This window comes from Scyliorhinus torazame, chromosome 10, assembly GCF_047496885.1.
Source record: "Scyliorhinus torazame isolate Kashiwa2021f chromosome 10, sScyTor2.1, whole genome shotgun sequence".
NCBI lineage: Eukaryota > Metazoa > Chordata > Chondrichthyes > Carcharhiniformes > Scyliorhinidae > Scyliorhinus > Scyliorhinus torazame.
In genome coordinates, this window is record NC_092716.1 from 189439186 (window position 1) to 189456638 (window position 17453).

Below are 17453 nucleotides of genomic sequence, written 5' to 3' on the forward strand. Positions count from 1 at the left end.
GTTGCTTGATGACACTCCTGTGAAGCTCCTTGGGATGTTTTACTCTGTGAGCTGATTAAATCAAATTTGTTGTTGTTGATGCTTTGCGTAACAAACCCGTAAGAGAAATATGGAGAGACCTTTTGACTCAGAATAGTTGGAATGTGGAATCCGCTATCTCCGAAAGAGTTGAGGCACATAGCCGAGACGTTTCGAAAGGAAAAAAGATAAATAGTTGAGAGAAAAGGGAAAAGAATGAGAGGTGTCTGTTCAGAAGCACTCCACTTTCCATGTTCCCCGGTTGTGAAGTGTGGGTGGGGGCTGGCGAATCGTGCGTAAATGTTTTTGTGGTCCAAGATACTGGAGAGATACTGGGAAGTGGTGTTTGGGACGCTACCTAAGATTGTGTAGGTGGAGGTCAGGCTGGACCCAGTGGTGGCATTTTCTGGGGCCGGAGCTGCTGGAGGGGAAGTGGACCAATGTTGTGGCCTCTGCCTCTCTAATTGCCCGGAGAAGGATCCTGGTTAATTGGAGGTCGGATGCACCGCGGGGGGTTGGGGGCCTGGCCGGGGAACCTTTACAACTTTCTTCGGTTGGAGAAGATTAAGTTTGAGTTGAGGGAGTCAGCGGAGGGCTTCAAGATGCGGTGGGGGTTGTCCATGACGATGATTGAGGAACTGTTCATCGCCGAGGGGGAGGGGGTAAAAAGGGGTAAATTTTGAGGAGTTTGTTTTTAATATTTTATTGTTTTTAACACGTTTGGAATAAAGTACATTAAAAAAATAGACACACACCATCCTGACTTGGAACTATTTTGCCGTTCCTTCCCTGTCACTGGGTCAAAATCCTAAAACTCCCTTCCTGACAACACTGTGGGTGTTCCTATAAGGCATGGACTCAGCGGTTCAAGAAGGAACCATAACCTTCTCAAAGGCAATTAGGGTTGGCAATAAATGTTGGCCGAGCCAGCAACACACACTGAGGATTTTTTATTAAAAAACTACACAGTGGTCTTCAGATTGCCTTCCTCCCATGCAAACATTAATGACTACATCAATACTTGGTTGCCATGGTGAGCAGTTACGTAAAGCTCGTTCCTGAGAGAAGAAAAGCCTCCTTTGTATTGTCATTGATCACTGACCAGAGAAAGCTGAATTTCATATTAAATGATTGATTGGCAGTCATGCTTAGAGTGCACCGCAGGATGAGCATTTGAAAAGATATGTTCAGAATGCTCTTTCCTTTCAATTCACTTGGAGCATTCCAACTATTTTAATTTTTAAAATGGACATGTTTTATGAAGGTAAATAGGAAACTCCACTGCATGGACGAGCAATTAGTTCTTAATAAACTTAGGGCCGCATCGTCCATGGAGTGCAGTTACCATTGGGATTGTCACTCCATTCCTTTTCACTTACTTTAGTCTGGAGTTGCACATTTCTGTCTCAGACTTCTGACCCAGGCCCCGAGCCTGCCGGGGGTAATCGGGGTTAGAGGCTCAGGGATGTGGGGTTTAGTCAGGGGGTGGGGGTTATTTGGGTCATCAGGGTCTAGTGGGGGTAGTCGGAGGTGGGGGAATATCAGGGTTGTGGGGAAATTGGGGAGTTATTTGGGAGTCCAAGGGTCGGGGGTGGGGACCATTCTGCTAAATAAATGAAAACCATCCAATGTCTCCAAATTTAAATTGGAGTTTCAGAGGATTCCAGACGCAGGGTGATTGCCAACACAAATTGAATTCTCGTGCAGTCCTAGCGTGTGAACATCCATGGGGGTCCCCAAGTGCATTTTCCGGAATACCTTCCGTGTACGTGCCTCCGAGAAATGAAAAAATGAAAATCGCTTATTGTCACGAGTAGGCTTCAATGAAGTTACTGTGAAAAGCCCCTAGTCGCCACATTCCGGCGCCTGTTCAGGGAGGCTGGTACGGGAATTGAACCGTGCTGCTGGCCTGCCTTGGTCTGCTTTAAAAGCCACCGATTTAGCCCAGTGAGCTAAACCAGCCCCGGTTAGGCCAATTAGGCCATAATTGTTGTGTATTTATAGTATTTTTCAATGATAAACCAGCCCCTGCTAAACCAGCCCCTATTGATCATAGATGATTACAAGAGAGCGGGAGATCTGGGCCGATGTAGGATTATGGTTGAAACAAGAGGTCGTAGAACTCATTCCACGACCTCATCCTGTCAACTTGTTAACCCTGAGTTAGAGACAAAGCATGAGGAATTGGAAAAGAGAACAAAATTCCTCCAGTCGAATATTAATATTTGCTTGTGCCTCAGTCTCTAATGCTGAAAGTGAATGGTACATTATCAGCAGCCCACTCTTCTAAATCTCTTAATATTTCATCTTGTATCTGCGTCCTACTGTTAACCTGTACCTCATACTCCATCTGAGGTTTTATAGGATATGCCAAAGGATGACATTCAAAAACAAATGTTCAGCAAAAAGCAGATTGCCCACTTGGATTTCTGTAAGTAATGATCGGGGACATTAGGCTCATGTAGGGTTGTAATCATCTATGATCAATGTCGAGATTACTTCTTATTATGTGGATGCGTGCATATATGCCCAAAACAAGTTAATTAATCACTTCTTCTGAGTGACAATGTTTATTAAAATGTATCTAACGGGCAGCCATCAGTGCTCTGAGCACAGTAACAGCGATGCAGTGAAAGCCCCCAAGGTGTGTTACAATGGCAATTATCAAACAGAATTTGGCACTGAGGCGTACTGGGACATATCAGGACAGGCGACAAGATAGATTTTAAAGAGCATCTCAAAGGATGAGAGAGACATCGGGAGGTGCAGAAGGTTAGAGAGGGAATTCCAGAGTTTAGGACTCAGACTGCTGAATCCTTCCATCGATGGCGGAAGGATTAAAACCAGCGATGTTCAAGAGGCTAAAAGTTGAGGAGGGATAGGGGAGTGGCCAGGATTGCTTTGCAACATTTTACTCCAGAGGTAGAGAAGACATGGAGGGCAGATAACACATACAGATTCATCTGAAAGCTTAACATGTGAGTATAGCGCACTCTTCCAAACAATGCACGCTATAATTGCCCACACCTAATTCCAACAGGTTCATGATTAGAGCATCAGCCAAACGTTTTGATAAAGAGAATAGGATATTTTTGGAGATGTCAATCAGAAACCTCTGTGCTGGAGGGGGGACTGTCCTTTGACAGGAAATGAAACTGACGCAGAGAAAGCAGATTCTGGACAGCGGAACACTGGACATCTGACGTCCAATGATGCAGCAGCCATCAAAATCATTTCTATCAGAACCTCAGTGGCTGTGTGGTGGCTCCTGTGCAAATGTATCGGTGTTAAGACAACAACTTCTTTGGATACCCCCAGCTGGTTCCTGAAATGCTTAAAACAAAAAATCCTAACTCTTCAGTTGGAACCTTTTAAAAATGTGACTCCCTCTGCCTGATTCCGAAAGCTCTGAAATTCCCTAATCCTCTTCACTTCTCTTTCCTCCTTTAAGATCCTTCTGAAGTGGGCAGCAAGTGGTTAACACTGTTGCCTCACAGCACCGAGGTCCCAGGTTCGATCCCGGCTCCGGGTCATTGACCATGTGGAGTTTGCACATTCTCCCCGTGTTTGCGTGGGTTTCGCCCCCACAACCGAAAAGATGTGCAGGGTCGGTGGATTGGCCACGCTAAATTGCCCCTTAATTGGAAAAAATGAATTGGGTGCTCTAAATTTATTTTTAAAAAAGAGCCTTCTGAAAATCAGCTTCGTTGACTAAACTTTTGGCTTCCTATTTTCATGTCTCTCTATGTGGTTCGGTGTCGAATTTTGGTGGTTGGCGCTCCTGTGAAGCGTCTTGGAGACACGTTATCATGTTAAAGGTGCTTTTCAAATGAAGGTCGGTGTTGTTGAGATTGATTCCTATTCGATTTGAAGTGGGATTGCCAATCCTCCAGCAACTGAAGATTAATCTCTAGATCACTGCCATGTGGAAAAAACAGAGATCAGTGAGAGAGAGCACCAAAATATTTGTGCCCGTTTTTCATTTACTTTGAATACTGTTTATTATTATAGAAACATTGAAAATAGGAGTAGGCCATTCGGCCCTTTGAGCTTACTCCTACATTCAACATGATCATGGATGATTCTCTATCTCAATGCCACACACTTTCCTTGCACCCCTTGACATCTTTAGGCCCTAGAAATGTTAACTATTTCCTTTTTAAATATTTCAGTGATTTGCCTCCACAGCTTTCTGTGGTATAGAAGCCCACAGGCTCACCACCCACTGAATGAAGAGGTTTCTCCTCACCTCAGTCCTAATCGGCCAACCCATATCCTGAGACTGTAACCCCTTGTTCTAGAATCCGCTCCCCCCAGCCAGAGGAAACACTATCCCTGCATCCAATCTGTCCAGTCCTGTCAGAATCTTATACGTTTCAATTAGATCCCCTCGCATTCTTCTAAATTGCAGTTAATTCAGGCCTAGTCGATCCAATCTCACCGTATATGACAATCCTGCCATCCCAGGAATCAGTCTGGTGAACCTTTGCAGCACTCCCTCTATGGCAAGTATATCCTTTCTTAGATAAGGAGACCAAAACCCCACACGATACGCCAGGTGGAGTCTCACCAGGGCCCTGTACAGCTGCAGCAAAACATTCTTGCTTCTGTACTCAATAAGAAGTCTTACAACACCAGGTTAAAGTCCAACAGGTTTATTTTGATAGCACTAGTGATATCGAAACAAACCTGTTGGATTTTAACCTGGTGTCGTAACGCCGGCATCTCCACATTCTGTACTCAAGACACTGAGATGGGAAAAGAGCTGTTTAACTGTCGGTTAAGAAATGCCCAATTGGATATTGAAGAGTCTGTTCTCCTTAGTTGGCTTTGAGAAGGTAGTATATTGTGGCGAATGGTAACTGACGAGGGCAAATTGTAGGGGTGGCAGGGGAGGCAAGATGTCACATGATGAAACCTCCAGGAATATGTTCAACCCAAGTTGGAAATCCCGTTCTCAAGGAATAAGGAGCAAAGGTGGGTAGATGGAATTGAGGTACAGATTATCAATGATCTAATTAAAAAGCAGAACAGGCTTGAGGGACTGAATGGCCTACTCTTCTACCTCTGTAAGCCACTAAGACCGAAACAGCAGAAGTGCTTATACTCTGAAGCTGAACTGAATTGACTGCCATTCTCAGCGAGGATCACAATTTAGGCTTCAGGTTCAATAAGGATAGATTGTAAGCAATGACCCAAAACTGGCATGAGAGTGACTGTCCTCCAGTTCCCCAGGAAGATGTTTCTCTCCTTTCCTCAACAGAGATGTTAGAACTGAGAGGTTATAACTATCGGGAAATATTGACCATGCTTTTCTCCAGAATATTTTAGGTGACTATTTCTTATGTTTTTAAGACAAAGTGAGAAGAGTACATGAGGGAGAAAGAAATAGGATACTTTTGGTGAAATGCGATGGCAGGAGACTTGTGTGGTGCATAAACCCCGGCACGGATCAGTTGTTCTGAATGATGAGTTATAAACACAATGTGATTCTATCGGATATGAAGCAAACGCAGAAACCCATAAGGTAGAATTGGATGCAACGCCTGGAGCATAGGTTGTTTGGGATGACTGAAGAAGTATGAGTCGAATTATCTTCCTCATGCTTAACTATCATGTGAACTGCACTGCAGGAATGAATGGTTAATCTATCTGGTTTTGGCTGGGCTTGACAGATAACATTAGAAGAAGGATTTGAGCTTGTTTATTGTAAGAAAATTGTTTATTGCCAAGATGTGTTGACATTGTCTCCTGGGGACAAAAATGACACAGCTGAAAAAAAAGGCACAGCTTCCTTCCCTGGATGTTAACATGAGTGGGTTATGAGGAAGGTGGAGGGGGGGGGGGGGGGGGGGGGGGGGGGGGAGGGGGGGGGGGGTATGGACTATTGTATGGGAAACCCAGTTGCGTTTCCCCGAATGCTATGAGGCAGGACGTCTGCAATCTGCACCTCCGGAGCCACACGCGGAACATCTCATTTGTGACTCCCAACATTTCCCAGTTGGATTACATTATTTTTCCAATTAAGGGGGCAATTTAGCGTGGCCAATCCACCTACTCTGCACATCTTTGGGTTGTGGGGGTGAGATCCACGCAGACATGGGGAGAATGTGCAAACTCCACACGGACAGTGACCCGGGGCCATGATCGAACCCGGGCCCTCGGTGCCGTGAAACAGCAGTGCTAACCACTGCATCACCGTGTCGCCCCCAGTTGGATGAAATTAGCATGAAAAATACCTAAAAACATAGAATAGTAAGAATCATGTTTATATGGGGGAGTAGTGTGTGTGTGTGGGGGGGGGGGGGGGTGGGGGGGGGGCAGGGGGAGAAGAAACTGATCCTTATGCTCCAGTTATGTTTTCAGAAGAATAATTTGACAAAAAATATTGTGCTGTAAATAAACTTGTTCCAAGAGCTGCAGTATGGTTATACATATTTTGGCTCACGGACAGGTTTCAACTATTATTGCTTTTAATATTGCTGAGACAATTAATTATCCTGAACGTGCTATTAGTAGCTATATTTTTACCACAAGAATCAATAACTGAAAAATTATCGTAATTCTATGCATCTTCAGTTAATATTTGTTTTAAAAATGACTTAACTGAAAAATGTATGGTAAAAATAAATATCAAAATACACACATTGGGTCTATTTTAATTTAAAAAAAAAAATTGATACATAAATTCAATACATGCATTTTACTTATATATGCAAATTATACACTCCAGCAGATATTCTTTCCGATTTTCATCTTGCATCTCGTAGGAGTTATTATTTTAGCCATTGTTATCTTTAAAAAGGCTACTCAGGTTTAAAGAAAAGGTTGCTAACTTGACTCTGTTTGACCAAAGCTGAGACCTTTTGTTCTTGACATGTTCACTGGCTGGTACCTGGTTTGTCGTCCAGTCACATCAGTGAGGAATCGGGAGCAGGTGGGCCTGAACCCCAGCCCTGGGGTTTGAGGGGTTGCTCCTGATTGTGCATTGAGGCTCAGTCCCTGATGCTATCAGTTTGGTGCAATGACTTAGGCCAGGCCTTTGAGATTGGCCAATTAGAACACGAGTTCCCTGATTAGTGGTCCAATCAGGGAACCCCTTTCTGTGTATATAAAGGGGTGTGTCAGAGCCTCTGCACGCCCGGTGTAGACTGAATGGTCATGGTTGTTCAGCTGTTGGATTTGTAAATAAAAGGAATTCTGCCTCCGTAGATTTATTACATTTGGACAAGGTTAAAGGCCACGGGTGCTGATGGGATGAAGTGGCCTGTGAGTGCTAGCATGAAAGGGAGCGGGCGAGAATCTTAATTCAGGTGATCTACATGCATTTAAGTATAATAACCAGGTTTTAGACCAGATGCTCCGGCCTCCTAAAATTTCCTCCTGCATCCACCCCCCCAACGCCCCAGCTGGAAGTCCCACAGGCGGCAATCACTTCTGGTCTTGACAAGCAGGAACCAGGCACCAATGACTCTGAAGATTGGGAAAGCAGATGAGTACGCTCTCTACACTTACCTCCAGGGTGTCGAGGGGAGTCCTTCGGGGAGATGGGGGTCTCACATTGTGCTGTAGGGGCTCAGGTCGGGGGTCTTTCGCAGGATTGGGGTCGTGTGACAGGTCTTCCCTTTTAGCTTTGAACATCATTAAACTCTCTCAGCGTGTCAAGTTGTAGTTAAAAGTCTTCTGTCTGATGTACTGAAAACCTTTGATGTCTCTCTCACCATGTCAAGTTCAAAGATCTGTCAGATGAGGATAAAGGTCTTCCCTCTATAGCCTTAAAACCGTTTGATGTCTCTCCCAGCATGTTAATAACAATGACCAGCTGGATAAAGGTAAAAATCTTCCCTTTGATGTGTTGGAAACCTTTGAAATACTTTTTCAAAGACAATTTTATTCCCCTTTAACTTTTTCAAGCCTCTAGGCATGCTGAGAATTTGAAAGGCTTTGGGCTGCATTGTTTACATTGAATTTCTTGGTGCATTACTTTGACAAGACACTTGATTCACAGGTCCAGACCATAAAGACCAGGGGCGTCATTCTCCGACCCCCCGCCAGGTTGGAGAATCGCCGGGGGCTGCCGTGAATCCCACCCGCCGGTTGCCGAAGTCTCCAGTACCGGATATTCGGCGGGGGCAGGAATCGGGCCGCGCCGGTTGGCGGGCCCCCCCGCTGGATTCTCCGGCTCGGATGGGCCGAAGTCCCGCCGATAAATTGCCTGTCCCGCCGGCGTGGATTAAACCACCTTTTGAACGGCGGGACAAGGCGGCGTGGGCAGGCTCCGGGGTCCTGGGGGGGGGGCGCAGGGGGATCTGGCCCCGGGGGGGTGCCCCCACGGTGGCCTGGCCCGCGATTGGGGCCCACCGATCCGCGGGCGGGCCTGTGCCATGGGGGCACTCTTTCCCTTTCCTCCTCCGCCACGGTCTCCACCATGGCGGAGGCGGAAGAGACTCCCTCCACTGCGCATGCATGGGAAACTGTCAGCGGCCGCTGATGCTCCCGCGCATGCGCCGCCCCGATATGTCATTTCCGCGCCAGCTGGCGGGGCAACAAAGGCCATTTCCGCCAGCTGGCGGGGCGGAAATTCCTCCGGCGTCGGCCTAGCCCCTCAATGTTGGGGCTCGGCCCCCAAAGATGCGGAGCATTCCGCACCTTTGGGGCGGCACGCGATGCCCGTCTGATTGGCGCCGTTTTGGGCGCCAGTCGGCGGCCATCGTGCCGTTTCGGGAGAATTTCGCCCCAGGTGTGGGATCAGCACTCACACAGAGCACTTGGGTTTATTTAGAAGTTCTTCAGAAAAAAGAAACAACCGCTTTCAAAAAACTGTGGCTAGACACAACATCTGCTCAAAAGAGGAAGTACTTCAGAGATAATGGACTATGAAGAGCTTGGAAAACAAACAAAGCTAAACCCCCCTTTGAAATAGCCTGGACCTGTCAATCCAGAGGCTTCTGAAAGGTAATGGACTGTGAAATTAAATGTAAACAATGCAAGTCAAAGCTTTTAGACTTCTCAGCATGCCCAGAGGCTTAGAAATCTTTAAGGGGAATAAAATTGTGATAAAACAACTTCAAATGTTTCCAACACATCAACAGGAAGACTTTTACCTTCATCTGACAGATCTTTGAACTTGACATGCTGGGAGAGGCATCAAAGGGTTCCAACACATCAGAGGGAAGACTTTTAATGACAACTTGAGAGGCTGAAAGACAGTTTAATGATTTTCAAATATGCAAAGGGAAACCTGCCACACGACTCCCATCCCGAGAAAGACTCCTGACCTGAGTCCCTCCAGCCCAGCCCAAGCACCCCAGATCTCCCTTGAAGGACTCCCCTCAGCACCATGGAGGTAAGTGCAGAGAGGGTACTCACCCCCTTGCCCCCTCCCCCCCGGCAGTCCATGGCATCAGGTTGGCACTGCTATTGGTGGGGGTCTGAAGGATGGACTGGTGAGGGGTGCTGAAGGGGGAACCTGAGAGGGGGTACTGAGGAGGGGGGTCTGAAGGAGGTGGGCCTCATGGCGGGGGGTCCTGATGGGGGACATTTGGCGAGTCCATAACAGGGTTTTGCTCACTTGAGGGGGGAACATATCAGCGATTCGGGAGGGGGGTGAGCATGTCAGCGGGGTGGGGGGGGAAGCTGCAATGTTATTCTGAGATTGGGGGGACCCTGAATGGAACCTGTTAGCGAGTTTAGGCCCTAGCCCTGTCAAGGCCAGTGCAAAACCCAATCCTCTCCAAAAGTGCCATAGCCAGCGGGAAATTAACTGATTTTCTTTGGAGAATCATGCCACTGTTCATCCAGGTTTGGAAGGGGCTATAAGGAGAAGATACGATTGTCTTGGAATCTCCAGGAATTCAAATTTTTTTAATCAGGAACCACAATGATTAAAATCCCAGAGAACAATCATAAAGGCATGAACACATGCATTTTCTCATTACAAAGTAATTAAGAATAAAATTACCTCAGTAGTGCCCCTCCAACACTGTCGCATTTCCTCAGTTCTTCACCTCCGAGAACTCAGTATTCCCTCAGTACTGCACCCCTGATGATGCAGCGCTGCCTTAGTATTGCTCCTCTGTCGGCACAGCACTCCCTCATTATTGCCCCCCCAACATCGCAGCGCCCCTTCAGTAATGCACCTCTGATGATGCAGCGTTGCCTCAGTGCTGCCCCTCTGTTGGTGCTGCACCCCCTCTATACTGTTTCTCTGACTCTCTGACACTGCAGCACTCCCTCAGTTCTGACCCTCTGACAGTGCAGCACTCCCTCAGTACTGATCCTCTGACAGTGCAGCACTCCCTCAGCACTAATCCTCTGACAGTGCAGTACTCCCTCAATACTGACCCTCTGACAGTGCAGCACTCCCTCAGTACTGACCCTCTGACAGTGCAGCACCCCCTCAGCACTGATCCTCTGACAGTGCGGCACTCCCTCAGTACTGACCCTCTGACAGAGCAGCACTCCCTCAGCACTAATCCTCTGATAGTGCAGCACCCCCTCAGCACTGATCCTCTGACATTGCAGCACTCCCTCAATACTGACCCTCTGACAGTGCAGCACTCCCTCAGTACTGACCCTCTGACAGAGCAGCACCCCCTCAGCACTAATCCTCTGACAGTGCAGCACTCCCTCAGTACTGACTCTCTGACAGTGCAGCACACCTCTGACAGTGCAGCACTCCCTCAGTACCAATCTTCTGAACGTGCAGCACTCCCTCAGCACTAATCCTCTGACAGTGCAGCACTCCCTCAATACTGACCCTCTGACAGTGCAGCACTCCCTCAGTACTGACCCTCTGACAGTGCAGCACCCCCTCAGCACTGATCCTCTGACAGTGCAGCACTCCCTCAATACTGACCCTCTGACAGTGCAGCACTCCCTCAGTACTGACCCTCTGACAGAGCAGCACTCCCTCAGCACTAATCCTCTGACAGTGCAGCACCCCCTCAGCACTGATCCTCTGACATTGCAGCACTCCCTCAATACTGACCCTCTGACAGTGCAGCACTCCCTCAGTACTGACCCTCTGACAGAGCAGCACCCCCTCAGCACTAATCCTCTGACAGTGCAGCACTCCCTCAGTACTGACCCTCTGACAGTGCAGCATTCCCTCAGTACTGACCCTCTGACAATGCAGCACTCCCTCAGTGCTGCCTGTCTGACAGTGCAGCCGTCAAGCAATGAATTTCAGATCCTCAACACTTGCTGCGCATAAAGCTTTTTCTTTATGACACCTTTGATCCCTTTGTCATTCATCTTAAATCGGTGTTCTCTGGTTCTTTATCCCTCCTCAATGGGAACAGTGTTTCTTTATCTACTCAAGATCGCTCATGATTTTGCACACCTCAGTCAAGTCTCCTCTCAACCTTCTCTTTTCAAAGATGAACATCCCTAGTTTCCCCCATTTATCTATGTCACTGAAGTTCCTCATCCCTGTACCCATTCTCACAAATATCTTTTCTACATCCTCTCTAATGTGCTTACATCTTTCCTAAAATGTGCTGCACACTAGACCTCAATTTCAATGCTCTTCCCCAAACCAAGTTTCACAACCAATTCAAAGAGGAAATGGAGAAGGAAGTCGGCTGATCGGCTCTGCGTAATAGTTACCCTGACGCTGAGTTCCACATTCTCCCCTCCGTAGATCTCCATGCCTTCATCCAGCAAGCCAATCTCCTCAAAGTACAGTCTGTCTACCACAAAGCAACCAATCAGAGCAGGGCTTCTACAAAACAACAACAAAAACAAGGAAATAAAGCGGAGTTAAGACCTTTCCTGGTGGAGATTTCTCAAATTATAAAATGTGTGAGAAGGTTTGACCAGCTCCTGAATATTTTTAATTTAGTGTAGGTGAGGATGAATCCAATGACAAATTCAGATTCACAACAAGATAGGTGGGTGCAATGTGATTTAGGTCATAAGGTCGTCACTTTGTCATCAATTATACAAATAAACAGAGTCAGTGGCAAGTCAGCGAAAGTCATTTTAGACTGTTAAGATTAGACGCACTGACACTATCTAGTACTGGTCACGTTTACTCTGAGAATTGTGTCAGATTCTCATCAGTCCAATCCTGACACTGTGTTCTGTTCTGATTTTGACCCACAGTCCTCGAGACTGTGTCCAGTTCTGGTCAAACTCACCTTGAAGATTGTGTCCAGTAGTTTTCATCATAGAGACACAAGAGAAACATTACCAGATTGGACACAGAGCAGAGAGGAGCCAGTGACTGATCTCTGGATTAACAGGGACTGAGTTATGAGGAAAGGATGAAGAGACCTGCGATAGTTACAAGTGGGCTGTGGGCTGGTGGTGACCTTAGACAGAAAGAAAATGTAAATGACATGAAAAATGTCAATCTAGAATATTGGGTGCAATTCTCCCAAAAAATAACTCCGGGCTCAAATCAACTAATTGGGAACAAAGTCCCATAGCGAGCGTGTGTTTCCCAGCGCTCTCAGTGCCGAGAAACTCATGGCTTGTCGCGTTGTATAAGGGGCCTCAGCGGGGAATGCGCAGCCAAGGCCGCACATAGCCCCGTTTTAAACACTGGGGAGCTCCGCTCGCTGGAACTCACCACTGTAGTGAGAGATCAGGCCGCCATTTCAAATGGTGTCCTGATCTCCGAGGCTCCTGAAGCAAACCCCCAACCCCCCCACCCCGAACGCACTATGGGAGGGTCCATCCATGATTGATGCATAGTTGGGCAGCACGGTAGCGCTTGTGGTTAGCACGGTTGTCTCACGGCGGCAAGGTCCCAGGTTCAATCCCGGCTATGGGTCACTGTCCGTGTGGAGTTTGCACATTCTCCCCGTGTTTGCGTGGGTTTCGCCCCCACAACCCAAAAGATGTGTAGGATAGGTGGATTGGCCACGTTAAATTGCCCCTTAATTGGAAAAAATGAGTTGGATACTCTAAATTTAAAAAAAAATGATTGACGCATAGTTGCAGCAGCATGTGCCACCTTCAAGACACACTCCAGTAACTCACCACGGGTCCCTCAACAGAACATTACACACTCTACTACTCTACCACCTCGAGGGACAAGGGCAGCAGATGCATGGGAACACCACCACCTGATAGTTCCCCTCCAAGCCACAACCATCCTAACTTTGAACTATATCACCATTCCTTCACCGTCACTTGGTCAAAATCCTGGAACTCCCTCCCTGACAGTGCTGTGGGATTAGATGAATGAAATGAATGAAAATCACTTATTGTCACAAATAGGCTTCAAATGAAGTTACTGTGAAAAGCCCCTAGTCGCCACATTCCAGCGCCTGTTCGGGGAGGCTGGTACGGGAAGAACCGTGCTGCTGGCCTTGTTCTGCTTTATAAGCCGGTTATTTAGCCCAGTGAGCTAAACCAGCCCAGATGTTAAACCATGGCACAACCTGCCCTCTCAATTGACAGAAAAGATCCTGCAAAGTATTTTGAAAAAGAACAGGAGAGTTCTCCTCAGCGTCTTGGGAATATTATTTATCCTTCAACTAACCAGTAAAATAAAGGGATGATCTGCTCACTATCAAATTGCAGCAATCCACTCCTAGCACCCCATAATCAGTGACGAGTAAAACCCTGTAAGAGGGAGCAGCTAAATTAACTTGAAATTTAAGATGGTAGAATGTCACGTACATGACCATAAATGACACAAAACAATTTCTTAAGCAAGTCAAAAGTGAAAACCTCTTCATTGAATGCTTCCTACACCATGAGTGACTACACTTCAGAAAGACTCCATTGGCTGTAAAGCACTTTGGAACAACAGTTGTTATAAAAGATTCTGGGATTAAAGTTTGGGGCTAAAGGGATATGGGGGGGAATGTGGGATCAGAGTATTGAACTTGATGAAATGAAAAAAAAAATGAAAATCGCTTATTGTCATGAGTAGGCTTCAAATGAAGTTACTGTGAAAAGCCCCTAGTCGCCACATTACGGCGCCTGTTCGGGGAGGCTATTACGGGAATGATCAGCCATGATCACAATGAATGGCGGAGTAGGCTTGAAAGGCTGAAAGGTTGTGAAGGGTGGAGGTGTGCAGGAGAAGTACAAAAGTTGGTTTGTCACATGGAAGAGACAAAGCCATATTGATTGTGTACTTCAGGCCTGTAACTCAGTTGAGTTGATGATCCCATCAGGTCCCAATATAGCACAGTGGGTAGTCCCAGGTAGCACAGTGGGTAGCACTGTTGCTTCACAGCTCCAGGGTCCTCCAGGTTCGATTCCCGGCTTGGGTCACTGTCTGTGCGGAGTCTGCACGTTCTCCCTATGGCTGCATGGGTTTCCTCCGGGTGCTCCGGTTTCCTCCCACAAGTCCCGAAAGACATGCTGTTAGGTAATTTGGACATTCTGAATTCTCCCTCTGTGTACCCGAACAGGCGCCGGAATGAGGCGACTCAGGGTTTTTCACTGTCGCTTCATTGCGATGTTAATATAAGCCTACTTGTGACAATAAAGATTATTATTATGATTATAAAAACAGCTTCAGTTAAAGCAAGTGTAACCAGGCTGATGAGATACAATCAGTGAGGCACAAGGGTTAGACTGTGTGCCCTGAATGGGGTATATCAGTGAGACGTGTACCCTGAATGGGGTATATCAATGAGACTGTGTATCCTGAATCGGGTATATCAGTGAAATTGCATACACTGAATGGGACACATCAGTGAGACTGTGTACCCTGAATGGGGTATATGAGTAAGACTGTGTACTCTGAATGGGGTATATCAGTGTGATTGCATACCCTGAATTGGGTATATTAGTGAGATTATGCACCGTAAATGGGATATATAAGTGCGACTGTGTACCCTGAATGGGATATCACAGTGAGATTGTGTACCCTGAAGGGGCTTTATCAGTAAGACTCTGAACCTTAAATGAGTTCCCTTGGCCTGTCCGAACATAACCCCACCTTTCCCCCACATGGCCATCTGTCCCTTGTTGTTTAGTTTTGCTCCGATTAACACATTCTGTTATCTTACATTTAGCCACTGTTAGCACTCTTCATCCATTAATGGCACATTAACGCTCCCCTCTGTCTGATGTCCAAGACACTTCTGTCAATATCTCCTTTGTGCCGATCTATTCTTCTATTCTGCCCCACCTCCTCCACCCGCCTCTCCTACTATATAATTCATTACATTTCTACCTTTCTTCAGTTCTGTAGAAGGGTCGTTGGACTCGAAATGTTAACACTGTTTCTCTCCACAGATGCTGAGTTTATCCAGCATTTTATGCTTTTATTGCCTTAAATGGGGTATATCAGGTGGAGGCACCCTGACTGGAGTTGATCAGTGAGTGCCTGTGCTCGGAATGTGCTATATCAGTTAGACTGTGTTCTCTGAATGTTGGTATATCCGTGAGGTTATGTAGCCTGAATAGGGTAGATTAATGAGGATTGGTACCTTGAATGGGGTATATTAGTAAGGGTGTATACTCTGAGTGTAGCAGTAATTGTCACCAATTCTTCCTGTTTTCTATTCTGATATTGGCTGGAATTCTTCCGCCATTTACTAGCGGCAGGATTCCCTGGTCCCGCCAGCAACGCCCCCCCCTGTAGGTGGTGGACAGGCTTTGGGGAGGTGAATTACCCACCGCACAATTCCCAGCTTCTTATCTGCTCTCATTGCCACCGTGTCCACCGCATCAGACTATTCCCGATGGAACGACTGCGAAGATGTGAATAAGAAATAAAACCAGTCCAGTGATAATATGGCTGATTGGTGCGTAGTTACCTGATTGGAGCAGTTGAATTTCCCAGCTTCCACCATTCCTTGGGAGGGTTTAAGTAACGGCACCACAATTCCCAGTCAAAACCCTGGGCTGACAGGGGATACTCTTCAATCTCAAAATTATCATATTTGATGTTATCGAAGGAAGGAGATATGATACGTGTTCGATCTTCCTTTATTCTTGAGAGAATTGGCTCAGCCCTTGAAAGGTAAGAAATATTGAATGAGTGATCTTTCTTTCATAGAATGTGGAGGTCACTGGCAAGACCAGCACTTATTGACCTTGAGATGGCGCTGGTGAGCAACCTTCTTGACTGCAGCGTCTTCTTCAATTCATACTCGGCCTTTTCAGGAGGCAGTTAAGAGTCAGCCACATTGCCCAGGGTCAGGAGTCACAACCAGGCCAGACCGAATAAGTACGGCAGATTTCCTTCCTTTAAACGCATTAGGAAATCAGGTGGATTTTTAATGACAATCTAGCAACTCCACAGTCACCATTACTGATAGCGAGCTTTAGATTCCATATTTTATTTAACAAACTAAACTTTTAAATTCCCAAGTTGCCATGGTGGGATTTGCACTCGTTTCTCCAGGTCATTAGTCCAGCCCTCCAGATTACTACCAGAGCAAAATACCGCAGCTGCTGTAAATCTGAAATAAAAACAGAAAATACCGAAATACGAAGCAGGTCGGGCTTTATCTATGGAGAGAGGAACAGAGTTAACTGTGGCCTTTCACCAGAAGCCTAATTAGTCTGCTTCCATATTCAGCTAAGGTTCCACTGGATCAGTTCCAAATTTGGAATTATCTGTGGGGGTTAGCCCAGATTTACACTACCATTATGCTCATGATATGGTAATATAAAGAAATATGGAATATGTGGACAGTCAGCAGATGAAGTTACCCTGAAAGTCGTCCAATCGTCTGCCTAGGTGCAGGTGGCAGAGGCTGTACGCGCCGTGAGAAACACTATCTGGACTGGCCAGCAGTGCCGTAAGAAACAGCACAACCTCCTCAGGGTAGCACTGTGCCCCTGGCACCAAACCTGTCCCATTCTCACCCCCCCCAACCCGGAAGGCGTTTGAACCCACACCCTGCACCCCATGCCGGCACCCATACCCGCCACGATAGCCGGGTGCCCTGGCCACTGAAGTCACCAGCTATCCACTCCCTGGGCTGCATGCATCGGACTGTCTAACACTGTGCGTTTTCTGTTTCCCGCCCCCAGGAAAAGGCCGCCCAAAACTGCTGGGAGCGGGAAAAGACTGGAGGGGAACTGCCAGGCTTGCGGCCCCTCACCGCGGCAGACCAGAGGGCCCCAAACCATCCTCACCCCCACACCACCCTCACACTGCCCTCACCGCACATCACTCCCTCATTCCCATACCACCCCCACAACCACCCCTGTTCTCCCCTCCCAAACACACCCACCTCTCCCCAACACACGCCGCTCCCCAACAGCCCCCCGCCCCGCGGTCTAATTATGCGTCTTGTCTTGTGTCTTGCAGGATGTATTGCTAATGGGGCAGATCTTTCTGGTGTCCCCTGCCCCCGTCCCAGCCACAGCCACAGCCAGAGCCGCAGGTGCCGACCAGTGACGAGGACACCGACACGGACGCGAGCCATAGACCCGAGACTCAGGAAACCTCGGAGCTCGAGTCCGAGGATGACACAGATTTCCTGTCACAGCTGTCTCCAACACCC

At 47.2% G+C, this 17453-nt stretch overlaps 1 protein-coding gene across 3 annotated transcripts in view; it reads right to left on the reverse strand.

Moving 5' to 3' along the window:
* Window positions 1-17453, reverse strand: part of galnt18b (UDP-N-acetyl-alpha-D-galactosamine:polypeptide N-acetylgalactosaminyltransferase 18b) — a 453243-nt gene that overhangs the window by 139880 nt on the left and 295910 nt on the right. For all 3 annotated transcript variants that reach the window (XM_072466166.1, XM_072466165.1, XM_072466164.1), the window contains exons 5-6: window positions 15753-15950; window positions 11629-11743 (exon numbers count right to left, since the gene is read on the reverse strand). In XM_072466166.1, coding sequence (XP_072322267.1) covers window positions 11629-11743; window positions 15753-15950 — 313 coding nt within the window. The remainder of the gene's footprint in view (window positions 1-11628; window positions 11744-15752; window positions 15951-17453) is intronic.